Raw genomic sequence first — 17,598 nt, 5'->3', positions numbered from 1 at the left:
CACTTTTAAGCAGCATGGACCCCTGCTTAAGGTAGCTATGGAATACCCCCCACCCATCTAAACAGCAAAGTGACAATCCAAAACCTGCAATATTGCAATCGGGAAGGCAGACTATAAAATTCTGAGGCTACTAATGCCAGGGAAGAGATGAGCGGTTCACTTTTTGGAAAGCCCGTTTAAGCCTCATTAGGTAGCTACAATACTATGGGGTAAATAAAATTAAAAAAAAAAAAACGCACAAATATAATGCAGTAAAATCAGTCGTTAAAGTTAAATTCACTAAGAATTTAGTGAATAATGCGGCATTCGATTTATTAACTACTGCATTTTCTCATGTGGCAATTTCACACATCCGTGGTTAAGGATTAAGATAATTTCCTTATAACATCAAGTCTTTGAAAAAAAAAAAAGTGTAAACTTTTACAGTAATCTGTATTTGGAGACATTGCAATTTGAACTACCTTCTCAAATTTAAGGTCTGATGCTTGGTAGTCCAAGCTGTCTTTCATGTGAATCTGTTGACTGAAAATAGCCATGAAGCTGTGTTGCGCTTCACTAAAATCGATCATGCCATATATTCATAAAGTTTTTGAACATGTATGGACTTCTACAGCTATTTAAAGTACCCTTGACTAAATAGTTATGTTTTTGGCCCAGTTTTGTGCTGCTGTCTATGGTTTATATCAGGGGTGCCCAACCTTTTGAAGAGCGAGGGCCACTTAAGAGACTTGATAACTGGTTGCGGGCCACAATGAGTAGACTCTGCTTATGCAGAGTGGACAATGACACAGCCCACTCTACTCTATGGGCTCTATAATCCGATCTGCTCAGATGGAAGGGAACCAATCCTTTTTGCGGATCAGATTGGAGGTAGGCGGGTGTAAACGGATAGTAGTTTTACATCTGCCGCTACATAGAGGTGAATAAAGGGTCTAATTATGTCGGATTGCGAGAAAGGGGTCTAAGGCCGCTTTCAATCCGATGCGCTGAGATTTACCACAGTGCCGTGCACCTGTGGCTTTCCTGTGGGTTAGCTGCACTTTGCCATAGGCTTCTATTATATCCTGCAGTTGAAGTTCACACCAAACTGGCAGGTAATAGCAGAAGTCCATGGCTCAGTGCAGGTAACCTGCACCTGCAAATCAGTTTGAAAGCAGCTCAGTAACCACTGAACAGATATGCCCATATATACACAGATTTTATTAATAAACTTACCTATAACAGTCTTCCATTCAGGTATTGCTGACTGTTACTGCCCCGGGCAGAGTGCATTTGGCATCACTCCACCTGTGACAGGAGGCGGCACTTTGCAGGAAGCAGCACCTTATGCCTCTGTTCATTCACAACACTGATGCTCTGAGATTGCCAGCCACCCCAGAGCAGGAGGTCATGGGCCACATCAGAGGGCTCCACAGGCCACATGTGGCCTCCGGGCCACTGGTTGGGCACCCCTGGTTTATATAGTGGAGACTAAGAATATTTGAGACATTCTTTAAAAACAGTTTGTTCCTTTACAAGTTTAACTTGTAGTAATAGTGTATATAACCAAAAGTATTACACTTCATCAAGTTACAGTGGCCACTTCTAGCTGGAGCAATGGCATTGACACCATTGCCGCACTTTTTTAAAGTTTTAAAAAGGCCTTGATAAAATTTCAGCTGAGGTTTGCATTTAATTTGCAACATGTCATGCCCTTTTGAATAGTTTACTGCTAAAAAGTTTAATTTTACTTTACTGCATGATAATGTAAATAAGTAACATGAGTTACTGCATGCGTTAAAGTTTAGTGAATCGACCCCATTGTGACCCAACTAAACCACTTTGGCTTTAAACAAATTTTAAATATGGACTGGTAGAATAAGAACCTTCCCACATCTAAAAATACTGACTGCACAATTCAGAAGGTTTAGCACAGATTGCATATTCATGCAAGAAATCTTCCCTCCACCCAAACTTGGATCATATCCCAGTTAGTCTGCAGAAATGATAGTAGCTGCCAGCAACCCCAGTACAAAATAAAGTGCCTATTCATTACTAGCTACAGGCACATTCCACAAAAACAAGATTTCTCAGATACAGAAGCTCTAAAGTATACCAAATATTGTATATGATAAACATTTACCCATCTAGAGATAAAAAGTAGAAACAAACTTGATTAAGGGGATTAAGACTCCAAGAATCTGAGTTCTAGTGGTACAAGTTCAGGTGGTGGCCAACATGTTTTTCTAAAGTATCATGCAGCATAACTACATGTTCATCTCCCCAGAGTCTGAATATTTTCCCAAAATTATTAAAACACCCTGCAAGTACAGAAAAACCCTCTGCCAGAGATGCACACTGCTCCCAAGTCCTGCTGTGGGCTGACCAAATACAGGGAATTCAATAAAGCCTTTACAACACATTTCTGGTAGTTGCCTTAAACTACCTGCAAATTCAAGCAAAGAGCTGCACCAGTCTGCTCACTGACCTTCGTAGCAAAATCTGGTAGTGCCAACTACAGCTACAGTAATTCTTGAAGAACCATCACTGTGGCAGCAAAAGATTCCAGTTTATAGCTTAAGAAACCAAACGGTAATTAACACCTCTGAGTTGGTGTACAGAACATGGCCAGGGATAGAGTCCCATATGGGCAGCAATCATTCATGACCTCTTACCAACATTCAGCCATGAGATTCCTTTGGCAAAAAAGGAGAGTTGATGGAGCCCGACAGGGAACGATGTCTAGAACCCATCAGGTTCACTTACCTGTAATCATGCAAGGCATTCAATTGATTTCAAAACCCGCCATTGACGTGGGTGTCCTGATTGGGAACTAGTCTCCCACCCATTCTACTACACACCTCAGCTGTGCATCGATCAGTGTTGATGTATGGTGTTGCAGCCAATGGAATTCTAATGGTTGTGAAATACTTTTGAACTCCCAACAGTATCTTTAGCGATATCAGTTCTGCCCAGATAAGGACTTTCAGTTTATCATGGAGAGTAAATGGCCCTCAATCTGATGGTAGAGCTAAAGCAGTGTACAAGCAACTATGTAGTGCAAGGGCCTGAATAATTTGATACAAAACAGTTTAGGCTGTCTTGTTAAAATGGCTGAAAATCCAAAAGTTATTTTCTAATAAAAGGAATTAGTGCAAAAACTGCAAGAGCAATGGCTCTCTTCTGGCCAATGCCATAAAGCGCAACTCTATGAAGCATGCAGCTTGTCCTTTGTACAGATACCCTAGTCTCTGCTGTGGAACGCTGCAGCTCCTCCAGGGTTACCTTAGGTCTCTTCACTGCCTTTAATACCCTACTTGCCCGGTTTAAGTTGGTGTGCGGCCATCTCTTGGCATATTTGCTGTTGTGCCATGTTTTTTTATTTGATGGTGCTCCTAGGGATCAAAGATTTTTTTTTATAACCTAAACCTTGGTCTTCAGGGCAGCATTTGGTTAGTGGTGCCTCTTAGGTGTTGCATCCTCTGGGGCCTTTCAAAAAAAAAAAAAAAAAAAAGGGTGTGTATATGCAATTACAGATCATGTGACACTGATTGCACACAGGTAGACACAATTTCACCAATAATGCGACTTCTGAAGGCAGTTGGTTGCACCAGAGCCTATTGACTTCATAACAAGGGGTGGTGAATACATGCCAATTAGTTTCTGAAAAATAGGTTTATGCAAAAAAGTTTCCAATTTTACTTCACCAACTTAGATTGTGTTCTGCTCCATGACATAATTTAGAGAAAAAAAAAAAACCCACACACCACACCCTAAAGGCTGTAATGTAACAAAATGGGCAAAAGGCCAAAGGGGTGAAAACTTTTGCAAGGCACTGCACTTGTACTTTTGATGCCTGCAGGCAGTTACTGAAGTCCAGAGATGTCAGTGGCCCAAGAGCATGCTCACAGGCACCCTTGTAGTTAGAGAACAAACCGTCAGCTGCAATGGCTGGCGGTAGTTCACAGAAACTGCATGAACTGGCTATGTGGCCAAAGCCTGCTCAGCCATGCTATTCAAAATTTTGACAGTGGCTGTGGGAGTAAGACAGTTGTGGGGGGGGGGGGATGGGTGCAATACATTGGGGTGACCCCCACACACAGCCTATGCATCTGGGAGCTGTGTAGAGAAAAAAAACCCTGCAACTAAACGTAACAAGTGTGGACATAGGGAGTATTTTTACTGAACAAATGTCAAAAATGCAGAAGGCAGCAGCACTTTTTAAATCTTAAAGTCATCCTTTAGAAGTGGGGGCCATAATTTGACAAAACAGGTTTTTGCTGGAACACATGCAACAATGCAGTAATTGAGTATCAGAATGGCTGACCTGGAAATTAGGAACATAAAAAGGCTTCGCCTGACCCAAGATGATCACGCAAGATATCCCATTTCATAGCTAGCTACTGTACTGGTCTATTAAATGCATGCATAGTATTTTTAACTTGCCTGGGAAAGCCTGAACTAAAGGGGACTTGATTAGAAGCCAATTCAGTTGTGCTTATGTTGGCAGTTGGTGCTAAGATCTAGTAACCTGATGTTGCTGTGAGTTGGAAAGGAATTTTCATGTGACTGGCTTCTCGTGGCTGATAGTTACAAATGTCTAACAGGCAAGCACTGTTCATGGGGTCTGTTTTCATGAGGCTGTGAAACAGTGGCCCAAAGTACACCAATAACTTCCTTTCATCATTCAATTGGTACTACCGCCAACTCATCCCTAATCCAAATACACATTCTTTGGCTGAATATAGGCAAGCCATTCCCATAGTCTTTATTAAAGGGTCACAAGGAAGTACCTTCCATTGCTGTGGAGCCCCATTCAAAGCTCCACATTTTATTTTCACTGCTGTAATTCTGTGACTAAGTCCCCCAGAGGCAAGCCTACCCCTAACAATAGGAAGGTTTGGTTTCTAAAAGCCATCCTAATGATCATGACACGTCTTCCAGGGTGTCACACGGGAATGTGACAGTGTTCAAAGTCACTGAAAGGGGGGGGGCCTTAGCTCAGCAGGGGTCATGTGTGGATGTCCACTCTGCCACCAGTTTCTGTGCAACTCTCCACCTGCAGTGCCTCCATGAGTTTTGTTCCCACCTGAATGGACTGAAAAGGCGCAAGTGCATTATATCACAACGAGCTCATACCGCAAGTTGAAAGCCCACATGAAGTCCAAAAGGGAAAGCCATTACAGCCTCCACACTGAAAGAACTGGCAAGCTGTTAAAGATTACTTTTTTTGTTCCTCGGTTTATATACAGTCACTCTTGGAATGTCTCATTTTCATCATTGAACGCAAAGTGAAAAATTGCCATGTTATATGTGCTCTCGAGTCTTGAAAGCTTTCCCTGGAACGCATCAGACAGCAGCACTTCCTAGTATGCCTAGGCATGCATGTGCAGTGCGAGATCTTTGGCACCACTGATTGCTAGGCCTAGAAGATCTGAAGTGACATTTGGTGATGACACAAACTTGCTGTGCACAGTCCTTGCTGGAGTCTGACCTGAGGAAGGCATTTACTTTATTAACTTGGCTGCTTTCAGACTACAGAAGTCATGACATCTTGTAAAGTGAAAAGATCAGCTGTAAGGAGATAAGCAATACTAGCAGTTCCTTTAACCAAGACAGCAACCAAAACGTTGGAGAACTGCTGTAATTGCCTCATTTGTAATACAGCTTTTAACTGATTGTTAGCAAGATGTTTGATGTACAGTATCTCACAAGAGTGATTACACCCCTTGCTTTTATAAGTTTTATATTTTTTACACAACACTGAAGAAATGACACTTTGCTACAAAGTAGTGAGAGTACAGCTTGTATAACAGTGCAAGTGTGCTGTCACCTCAAAATTAAGACAGCCATTAATGTTTAAACCACTGGCAACAAGAGTACACCCCTAAGTGAAAATGTCCAAATTAGCCATTTTCCTGCTGGTTTCATGTGACTTGTTAGCGTTACAAGGTCTCAGGTGTGAATGAAGCAGGTGTGTTAAATATGGTGTCCTTGCCTTCAAATACTGGCGCTGGAAGTTCAAAATGGCACAGAACTGGATGATAAAAAAAAAAAAAAGACGGAGGTTGCTTTACATAAAGATAGCCTAGGTTACAAGATTGCCAAGGCCCTGAAACTGAGCTGCAGCACAGTGGCCAAGACCATGCAGCGGTTTAACAGAACAGGTTCCACTCACAACAGGCCTCATGGTCAACCAAAGAAGGTGAGTGCACATGCTCAGCATCATATCCAGAGGTTTTGGGAAAGACATGTGTTGCCAGCATTGCTGCAGAGGTTGAAGGGGTGGGGGTTCAGCTTGTCAGTACTCAGACAATACACTAAATTGTTCTGCATGGTTGCAAGGAAGCCTCTTCTAAAAAGATGCACAAGAAAACCCACAGCTGAAAGCAGACGAAAATTACATGGATTACTGGAACCATGCCCTGTGGTCCGATGAGACCAAGGTAAAACATTTGGTTCAGATGTGTTGAGAGTGTGGTGGCAACCAGGTGAGGAGTACAAAGACAAGTACATCTTGCCTACAGTCAAGCATGGTGGGAGTGTCATGGCCTGGGGCTGCATGAGTGCTGCCAGCACTGGAGAGCTACAGTTCGAGGGAACCATGAATGCCAAATATGTACTGTGACATACTGAAGCAGGGCATGCTCCCGCTCCCTTCAGAGACTGGGCTGCAGGGCAGTATGCCAACATAAAGACTCCAAACACTCCAATATGACCACTGCCTTGCTAAAGAAGCAGAGCATAAAGGTGATGGACTGGCCAAGCATGTCTAGACCTAAAGCACATTGAGCATCTGCAAATGGAAGGTGGAGGGCAAGGTCTCAAACATCTACCGGATCCATGTTGTCATGGAGAGGAAGAGGACTCCAGTGGCAACCTGTGAAGCTCTGGTGAACTTAATGCCCAAGAGGTTTAAGGCAGTGTGGGAAAATAATCAATTTGTGGCCCTTGAGGTCCAATTTGGACATGCACTTAGGGTTGTACTCGTTTCCAGCAGTTTAGACATTAAATGGCTGCGTGTTGAGTTATTTTGAGGGGACAGCAAGTTTACACCGTTATACAAGCTGTGCACTTTACATTATAGCAAAGGGTAGTTTCTTCAGTGTTAACTAAAAAGATAATAAAATTTTACAAAAGTGTGAACTCCCTTGTGAGATACTGTATAAAGCTGAAGAGAAAATGTATGGTCAGATGGAAGCAAAGTTTCTCTTTGCAGGTTTACTCAAGTTTCCAGTGTACAATGGGCCACTCATGCAGGTTTTCCTAGACTTAAGACGCACACAGATTTTGTAAACTCTGGCTTTAACATCAGGTTTAAGTTGAGTACTTACGCTTTAAATGCTGGCAGATAAGAGTATATAGAGACACTGCTTAAGTTGTATAGAAAAGGTAGATGCTTGTGTATATCTTTTGTTGCCCATGTGTTGAAAAAGGTGTTCAACAAACCTTGGTCCCCACCTAAAAAATAAAAAATAAAAAAAATTGCCTTTAGTACAACAGCCACATCTATATTCATAGAAATACCTTTTAAATTCCTAGGGAAGGTTTTAGTGATGTCTGGGAGCCCCACGGCTCCTAATCCCATGCATAGTGGCATTGTAGTGCCATTGCACTGTCATTTGTTAAACCACATTTAGATTTTACAGTAAAGCAGGCAAGACTAGGTGAATCACAAAAGAGGGCAAATTGCCTAGCATAGGGAAGGGATATGCATTCACAGCCATGACCCCACTGGTGAGGTTCACCCTCATTTCCTGCTGAAGCTACCAGGAAAGGAGTGGGAGTCCCAACATTTTTGCTTGCCAAGAGCTGGGGGGGGGATCCTCACAAGTGTGAGGGATTCCCTTGGAGCATTGACTCCACTAGAGATGTCCCCATTGGAAGTTTCCTGTTGCATCTCTGGACCTAAAGTGGAGAAATTTTCTACTGTATTACAAGATTCATAGGTGAGCCATTGAGCAATATTGGGACTCAGGACAGTTGGTCTTCTAGAGGTAGCAGTTTTAGATAGATCTGACCAATGTGATGCAACATATGATGTGAGATATGTCCAACAATGAAGGGCAGCAGGCTTGGGATGTTTGGGGGCTGGATGAATTGACAAATACATCTTCGATCTTAGCGCAGTGCGTTTCATATAGTATTTACCACACACCAAGTGTGCTTGTAGCTTATTATCCATAAGTATATTGTGCTCAGAGCCCTAAATAGCAGCTAGCACATTGAGACAAAGATGTAACTGAAATCAAATCAGTGCAGCACAGGAGTTTTAAAGTTAAAATACAGCATACAAAATAAGTTCGGTTCCTCTTTAGATTTGCCCCACGACCATCTTCAGGGAGTCCCATCAGTGCTTACCATCACTAAGAGGGGGCAAAACTGCACTTACCAGAAGGACACCCTATACCCGAGGTATGGAGCCCAACTTGCTTAATGTATACAAGAGTATCCAATCAAAATGGGGTCTCTCCTCCAAAGGGTCATCATCCCTAGCAGTACCACATCAAACGCCTCTTTAATTGGATAGCCATCCTAGCACTTAAAATTGGCTTGTGATGCAATATCAACCATGTGCATAAAAGAAATGGCTTGTGTAAAACCACATGCTATGTTTAACATAACATTATCACTCACATGTGGAAACATAGGCTCTTGTAATAACCATCAGTCCCAGGATATCCAACATTACTTACGGTTAACAAAAACAGAATCCTGCAAAGGCATCGGATACCCAACACATTTTGTCATAAGTGATGTCTGGGGTTAGAGACCTGTGCCGAATCACTGCACTTTCTAAGTATTGACAAATGCATTGGTGTCCCACTCAACATTTATGCCATACAAGGCATAACACCTCCTCAACTCCAATCCATTGGGTTTTCATCCTAGAACCACCCCTCCAAGGGGGAACATTTATCGATCACCATGTGGATTTCTTTGATCGTGTAAGGTATAGTGTTTAGAAACAGACCAAAACCTTTTGGAAAATGTTCATTGACTGGTTGAAAACTGAGCGGTACTGCCCACATACTGTCTGTACCAAGGGCACATGTGACAAAAATGGTTTGTTTAATTGGATACTGTATTGGTCACTGGAAAGTGAAAAAGGCAGGATTTATTGCCCCACTAGGTTAGAACGACAGACCGGGCATTTTCTTTCACAAGGAAAGTATCCAACTAAATGAAAAAAATTGGGGGATTACATTGAGAAATCTAGATTTGTAAAGAGCACAACTATATCCCAGCCCTTTCTGGAAGGGGGCTTAATATACACTTTTTTTAAGTCCCAAAGTTTGTGGATTATCTTTCTAATCTGCTCATGCTGTGAGAAGTAAAGACAGACCACCTAATGTCTTTATTCTGTCTTGGTTGGGGTTTAATCATATGAGGGTCTCTCCCCCCCCCCCCCCCCCCCCATCTCTTGCTCTGGACAACTCCAAATAAGTTGTGGGCCAGGGTACCCCTTCACCATAAAACACTGTCAAGATCTGTCATAATTGTTGCAATATTTAGGATTACGATAGAGGCGTAGCTGTATAAATTGGTTACATGGAACCAATCAGTGGAATAAAATAACTTCTATTCATAGATTTAATATACGTGTTAGTAGCCAATTTGTCCTCCAATCCCAATTTGTAAATCTAAGAAATTAAACTAGTGCTTGCCTCAAGGTTAACAATTATATTGTTAAAGCCCTCCATAAAGGAATGTAGTTAATCCAAACTGCCGTGCTAAAGGACTAGGGGGGGGGATGTTCATCTTGCCCATAGGGCTAGTATCCTCCTCCCATTTGACCATAAACAAAATTGACCAAATCCTTCTGTAGATAAAATTGGTCATTGGTGAAATTCAGCAATTCCATAATAAACCATTTGTACTTGGGTTTTTTTCTCTTCTTGAGATACAACTATACCCCAAGTGCGATTTATCTTTACATTACATATTCCTGTATGGTGGTCAAGGTGCCCATCTAAGATATTTTTTTTTTAATCAATGCACCCTGCTGAAACTACTGCTTGTGGAAGAGTATGCCACATCCTTACCGCTCTAACAGTAAAGAACTCTCTACAAAGTTCAAGGTTAATCCGCTTTTAATTTTAGTGAATGGCCGCAGGTCTTTAAAATCCCTTGTACGGAAGAGCTTTATCCCCATTTTGGGGTCACCAGTACAGCATTTGTATATTGAAATCATATGCCCTCAAGCATCTTCTCCAGAGAGAATTTCAGTGCTTGCAGTCTTTCCCTATAGCAGAGATCCTCCAGTCCCTTTATTAGCTTTGGTGCCCTTCTCTGGGCCAGCCCCAGCACATCCCTTTTGAGGACTGGTGTCCAGAACTGGATGGCATATTCCAGGTGTGGCTGGATGAGTCTTGTCAAGTGGGGAGACTTTTTTAATCTCTACAGTGATTCCTTTAATGCATGCCAATGCTGAGCTCATCACCTACTATGACCTGTGTCCTTTTCTCCATCCTAAATTCCCCCAGTGGTTCTCCTAGTGAGCAGATTGCATTAAACCCCATTTGTCATGTAGTTGCACACCCCATTTGTTTTGTTCTTGCAAGGTTTACACACCCTGTGTAGAATTTTGCCCTGCTTAGCATAGTCTGCAAATACTGAGATTGAAAGATGGGATAAACGGCTCAGAAATGTTATGAATTAATAGGATTAATCCTAAAAGAGAACCCTTGGGGACCAATTTTCTACACCAGACCATACTGAGTACTCCACCACCTTCTGCATGCCCCCTGCAACCAGTTTTCAATCCATGTACTCACCCCTGGTCCATGCCAACAGACCTTAGTTCCCCATTAACATTTATTGTACAATCAAATGAATGCCTTTTAAAAATCAATACACCACAGGCCTTCATCTAGATGCCAGCTGACCTCATTAGGTGGTTAATAGGTTGGTTTGGCAAGAACAAGTCTTCATGAATCCATCTCAATTACTTGCAAAACTATACATATATCCCCTCCAAGAGTTAACAAACTGAGGTTAGGCCAACTGGTCTATAGTTCCCAGGGATCTTGGCCCTTTAAATATAGTGCTACATTGGATTTTTGTCAGACAGCTGGTTCCAGTCAAACTAAAAATTAGGAACAATTGTCTGGCAAACATTTGACAGAGTTCCTTAAGGACCTTCAGATGCAAGCCATCTGGTCCCGGTGACATAACATTAAAGTTTCTCAAGTATTTGATTGTATTCCATTAACCACGAGGGCGCTTCCTGTGTCATGAGGATAAACATTGCAGTCTTGGTTACTGAACATTTTTGGGGGGACATTATGACTAGGTGTCTTATATAGCCATATCTGCACTGTTGTACAAAATTGTATCTTGGATTGGGCCTGCCTGATATTGGGCAGCTTAAGCCCTAGATCCACTTTCCAGGTTGGGAATTTGTCCCATTTTCATCAATCTCCCTCATTTCAACATCCGTTTGTCAACTAAACACTATACCCTACTATAGCCGTACCTTTAAGGCCTGCTGGATTAATTTTGTTTTAGCCATTTGCTTGCCAGCAACACTCAAGTTAAGTTAATGGCAATGCGGCATTTTTGTCCCTAGCAATATGCTGTGTCCTGCCATTTGGCTAAGCTACAGTCCCATTACTTAAGTCATGTGAAGTCCAATTTCTGGCCTCACAGCAAGGCTTGGTTGTTTCCCCATGCCAACGTACAGATACGGCAGAGAGAAACTTGAGACCGTGCCGCCAGTGGGGGAGCCAATGAGCAGGTTCCCTGCAGTGACAGAACAGGATGTACACAAGGCAAATATTTGTTCTGACTGGGGAGGGGGGAAGAAGCACACACAAGAAACACTAACAAAAGAAACTCCATTTGTGTGAAAAGGGACATTTGGGCACAGTGTTGCACAACTGTGCAGTTGTCAGTTAAAGTGACGCAGTATCGCATCACAATATGGCCTGTCAGGAAGTGGATAAATGCTTCTGGGGCTGAAGTTGTTAAAATGACAGCTTTCATTAATGTTAAACAGCTGTCTAAACTGGTAGCCCTCCAGCTGTTGTGAAACTACAAGTCCCATCATGCTTCTGCCTTCAGGAGTCATGCTTGCAACTGTCAGCTTTGCAATCCTCATGGGACTATGTTTTGCAATAGATGGAGGGCTGTTAGGTTAAGATCTGATGTAAAGCCTTTAATAAAAAAATTGATGCAACCAATTATAGTGTGAGTAAGAGTATGGTTTGTTAGTGTATTTAAATCTGCTAATTTTACACCCAACCCCCAGACTGACTGCTGCCATGCCTCCTGTGCACATTAATTGAGTGGTACTGTTGAATCAAACAAACAATGTCAAAGGTAATAGTCATATTTTCTTAAAGCATATACAGTTTATAACACATCTGAAACTATGCTTATAATCTATTCCTTATGAGAATAAAAAAATAAAAACCCTTACACAGTACATACAAAAAAGTAGGTTATAAAAGCAGGGCTACAATTTCTGCACAAGCTTTACAGCTTTTTTTTTTTTTTAAGCACAAGTTTGCAGGCACTACAGTCATTTGGCCACGTCCCCTCAGTATTTTATAAAAGCCTGTTCTCAAAAAAACCTCAAGGTTGCTACTGCTGGCTTCTGAAAATGGTAGTTACCTGCAAGATCAACCCAACTTCAGTTCTTTCCATGCCTAAAACAGACATTTGAAACATGCCCGCTTCAGGTCAGTTGCTCTAGTCAAGATCTGTTCCTGCCAGGCAACAAGCATTTTCCTGAGAAATCCTGCAATGGCAGCCTGCAGGATTATCCACACAGTTCCTCTGCGACAGTAATTACTCCAAATTACCTCCAAGGAACCCATTTTAAATCTATAGCAAGCTTGTAGTACAGAACACACTTACAAGACTAGGGACAAACATTTTTAAAGATTGTGCTACAGCTTACAAATGGACAGGTTCAGAAAGTGCATGAACTGCTTCTGAAGTTACTGTTGAAAGCAGTACTTTTCACACATACAAGGCTGCTGTCACATCACATTGTGATCAGCTAAAGCAGCAATAAAATAGGTCAAAGTGGTGTGTGACAGACTAGTCAGATTTCTGCATTCGCTTTATATTTTAGTTACAAACTTAAGTTCTAAGTTGGCATGTCAACTTATCAATTTGGTTAATTAAAACATGCAAAAATTGTTTGGAGAGACACTACCCAGATTTAAAACACCTGAAATAGTGTTCATTGAAGGCCACAGCTGTAATCTTGGTTGGGGTTAGAATTCTGATGGGCCATTTATGGCTGCTCACTGCCAAAGGGACCGCTGGGGAATTAGCAGGTCTCCTACAGCTAGAGGCAGGGAGCCACCTGCTGGTTGGCTGGGGCTTTCCCAGAACACAAGGGTAGACTACTCCAGCCACCCAGGGAAAAGGTTGTGGTAAGCTACTTACCACCTCAGAGGAAGGGTACCCTCTCCCAAAAAGGACAACTGCCAGAATGGGGTGCCGTCTGGGTGGAAGAACCCTTACAGGCCAACTTCATATCCATGATAGGGCTGCTGCAACCAGACCTGCACATGCCTATGGTTCTGCATGTGCCAACAAAATTTAGGTCATCCTACCTTTGTCCTAGCTGCCAAGTCATACAACAAAAGCATATCCCTGCATAAGAGGGGAAATTCCCAGCAGGGAGCCAAGGGCTATGCTTTTGCATAGTTTCCCAATCCTGAAGGTGGTGATCTAATCCAATTGTTAAAGATCCTGTGCCTTGCAAACAGAAAAAAGTGCAACAATTTATACTTGTAAAAATGTATAAACTGAAAAAATCATGGCAACTAAAAGGATGAAAATGTGCTTACATATGTGCTTTTGCAAGTCAGAATGCAAGTATGAGCGCTACTTCAGTGTTTGTTCACAATCTTCCAGCAAGATTAGACAATTACATAGGTGTGCAAGAGGCCTTATTCAGAATGTATATACAAAATTTGCAGTTCAATAGTGATCTCCAACTCACCATCAAAACTGCCTTTTTCTTTTGCCAACTGTACCAACTGGTTGTAAGTCTCAATAGATGGCTGATATACAAACACTCCAGAGTTAAAGCAATCAGGCCAGCCTGGATCAGGTGCAGCAGATAGCTCTTCACGTTCAAACAAGTCATCAACATTTGTCATAACCTGGAAGATGGATCACACTTTGTCATACAGGAGATTTTTTATTTCAGTCTAAAGTACCATATTTTGTCAATGTGATGCACACAGTATTCCAGAACATAGGGTTACACCACCTGTAGGAGATGGACACAAAAAAGCTTTAAAACCCCTTAATTTTTTAATTAGGTACCTTTAAGCTAGTGCATCGTTTGTTCACTTACCTTTTCCTTAGATTTCCCTTTAAAATTTTTTTTTTTTTTTTTTTTTTTTTTTTTTAGAAAAAACCTTTACAATCCCTTTAATACAAAGCTCCATTGACATGTACAGCAAAACATTGGATTGCAAGCAGAATTTGTTTAACAGCAACATTGTAATCCAAAGCACTCAAAGTGAATTTCCCCATAAGAAATAATGGAAACTCAGAGAGTGTGTGTGTGTGTGTGTGTGTGTGTGCGCACAAGGGTATTAGAAGCAAAATCCTGCAGTAGCTAAATACAGAGTATACAAGAGAAGAGGCGCCAAGTGTAGCAGTATATAGTTACATTTAATGAAGATGCAACATTTAATGCACATGGTTGATCAAGAGGCACATCTGAGTACTGTATTCAGGCATCTGGAGTAAAGCTGTCCACAGATCATCCACTGCACATAGTCAGCTCTCACCGCTGTCAGTCTGCAATCATGACCGGAAAACCAACCTGCAGTACAGTGACCTGAAAGGCTTGGCGCAGTCTGGAAGGGGCAACAATGGCAGTGCAGAGGTCAGTCTATGGACAGCTTTACCCCAGATGCCTGCATACTTAGATGTACCCCTTGACCAACCATGTGGGTTGCTAAATTTTGCATTGTCATTACATTTAACCCTATTGCTACACTTAGAGGCACCTCATATACTCAGTTGTGACACGATTCCATCAAGAGAAAAATTTAACAGCTTGCTGACCAGCCACTGCAGTTACTGTAGCAGAACACCATTATGTCGCTTTGCTTTTGGCCACTAGGGGTGTACATTGCAACATGTGGCCATTGACCGCTGGACACTCCTAACAGACCCCAGTTCATTCAGGGGAGTAGAGACAGATAGTGTGTTCATACTATGCATGAACACAAATCTGCCCTGGACAAACCCATCCCCCTACAGTTTTTCCCTAGGGGTGTTAACTCCCTTCCCTGGGAATGACATTTATACATTAATCTGTGCATTTTATAGCACTGATCGCTGTATAGTTGTCAGCGGTCCCAAAAGTGTACAATATGTCCACTGCAATATTGCAGTCCTGAAAAAAAAAAAAAAAAAAAAAAAAAAAAAAAAAGAAGCCATAAAGCCCCCCTATTTTGTAGACGCTATAACTTTTTCACAAACCAAATATACACCTATTGCGATTTTTTTACCAGGTACATGAATACATATCGGCCTAAACTGAGGAAAAAGTTTAAAGAAATTGGAATATTTATAGCAAAAAGCTAGTCATTGAGCAGCCAAGCGCTCCCAGGGCTGAAGTGCTTAAAAAGGTGAACCACAAGAAAAGATCTGGTGTCCTTAAACTTACTCCCAATAAAAAGTTTTACAGGTGGGACAAATATCTTGGCCCATCATACACTAGACAGTATTCATGACCATGGAATACAGTAAGAATGTTAGCCAGCCTTGGTCTCAAAAGTCTGTGGCACAAGAGTGTTCAACAATGGCAGCAAGAATGGAAAACCTAAGTAAAAAGCAGGCAAAAAAGGGATATCCTTAATGGGCGCAAAAGGCGTTAACATTAGCAACCCTCTGTACAAAAGGTCTAATAGGTGGCAAGTGGTCTCTGGAACATGCAAAAAGTAGAGACTGACTCCTGATTGTAGGTACTCAAGACCTAGTGTTGCATTGGCCCAAACCAGAAAGCATAGATCAGTCTAGGGCTGCAACTAAAGATTTTCAGAATCGCTTAATCAGTTTAAAAAAAAAAAAAGTAATGTATAATTTAGTTAAAAAAGGCAATTTTTAAATATCTATATGCAGTGGTAAATTTAAATAACTATATGGTTAGGGAGCAAAATATCAAATCCACTGATGACAGAAGAGATACACACCACATACCATTAGAGGGGATATATTATAAACTATTAAAGGAGATATACCATTAGAGGAGATTCTGTATATACCAGAGAGGTATATACATATAGTACCATATAGAGGAGAGATACTATTAAATGGTCAATCTGGTAAATATCAGACTCATTAACTTTAACCCCATTTTGTTACTGGCCGATCAAGCGATTAGTAGTTTAAGCCCTAGATCAGTCCCATGGGATACTTCCTTTGAGTTTTCCTGAGCTAGCACTAGAGCTGCACAAATTTAAAAAATTGTGCTCACGATTCAACTCCATTAAATCTGCAAAACTAGTGGCTCTTCCCCAATAGCTGATGAAAGCCAAATGTGGTATTGCTAAAAAAACCAACAGCTCCATAGACAAGAGGGCCAACACTCAAAGCATAGCTTAACACACTGCACTTCAAAACATAGCAAGACAGGTTTGCTCAAAGCTCTGCACTGAGAAGGTATCCAGGGTCTCTTTCCATGACAGAAATCTGGCATCCACTGTGAAGCCCTGCCAAATTGGGAGAGAAGATGACTACAGTGCTGAACTAGTCTAAGAACAAGCTTAGTCTGGCTGCTTAAGTTAATGAATACTCTAGAGCAGTGATGGCGAACCTTGGCACCCCAGATGTTTTGGAACTACATTTCCCATGATGCTCCACTACACAGCAGAGTGCATGAGCATCATGGGAAATGTAGTTCCAAAACATCTGGAGTGCCAAGGTTCACCATCACTGCTCTAGAGGTTGCCTTGGTGCATACTGCCAAATTTGCAGCGTTGGTTGGGAATCAAACAGCGCACGCCACACTGCCAGAATGAGTTATAGCACAAAGGTTGCACTGCTTTAAGTGCAATCTTGCCGTGACAAAAAGCCATGTCCCAGCCTTGGTCTGCAACCAAGATATATAAAAGCAAATTAGAAAGAAAAGTCATGGCACCACCAGCAGAATTGATTGAAGTAGCAAAAGAATAAGCAAGCACACGCTACACAGAATTTAAGTAGCAAAAGAATAAGCACACACTACCTGTTGCTTCAGCAAAATTTTCTCCACACCTGTGCTTAGTCATTGCTGCTAATGACTAAACATAGGTGTGTGAAACATCTGCTGAAGCCACAGGAGTAGTGTGCTTATGTTCCCGATTTGTATGCTACAATAAATTTTCCTAAGCTGGTGGTGCCGCCACTTTTCTTCCTATTTTAACACCAGAATGAGGCCATCAGTAAGCCCCTAACCCTCATGCAGAAGCAGAAAATAGGCTGGCCCCTGGATTGCAACTTAAAATAGAAGCTTCTCCTGAAGGAACACTTTAGACTGGGCCATATGCAGATCATGCCAAAAAACTCAAAGCAATGAGACTGTTCCAGCTCTGACATCTTGAGATTTAAGATCAACTTCTGGTCTGGACATGACATCCAGATTAACCTTCT

The 17,598-nt window shown here is 41.8% G+C and overlaps 1 protein-coding gene across 1 annotated transcript in view; it reads right to left on the bottom strand.

Moving 5' to 3' along the window:
• Positions 1–17,598, bottom strand: part of GYG1 (glycogenin 1) — a gene marked incomplete in the record, with an annotated part of 42,930 nt that overhangs the window by 4,624 nt on the left and 20,708 nt on the right. The window contains 2 exon segments of the mRNA XM_077488255.1: positions 7,314–7,440; positions 13,946–14,108. Coding sequence (XP_077344381.1) covers positions 7,314–7,440; positions 13,946–14,108 — 290 coding nt within the window.

The sequence above is a fragment of the Lithobates pipiens genome, unplaced genomic scaffold (genome assembly GCF_037356315.1).
Source record: "Lithobates pipiens isolate NorthernLeopardFrog02 unplaced genomic scaffold, aLitPip1_a1.2 Scaffold_18, whole genome shotgun sequence".
Lineage (NCBI taxonomy): Eukaryota > Metazoa > Chordata > Amphibia > Anura > Ranidae > Lithobates > Lithobates pipiens.
This window is presented reverse-complemented; position numbering and strand designations above follow the sequence as displayed.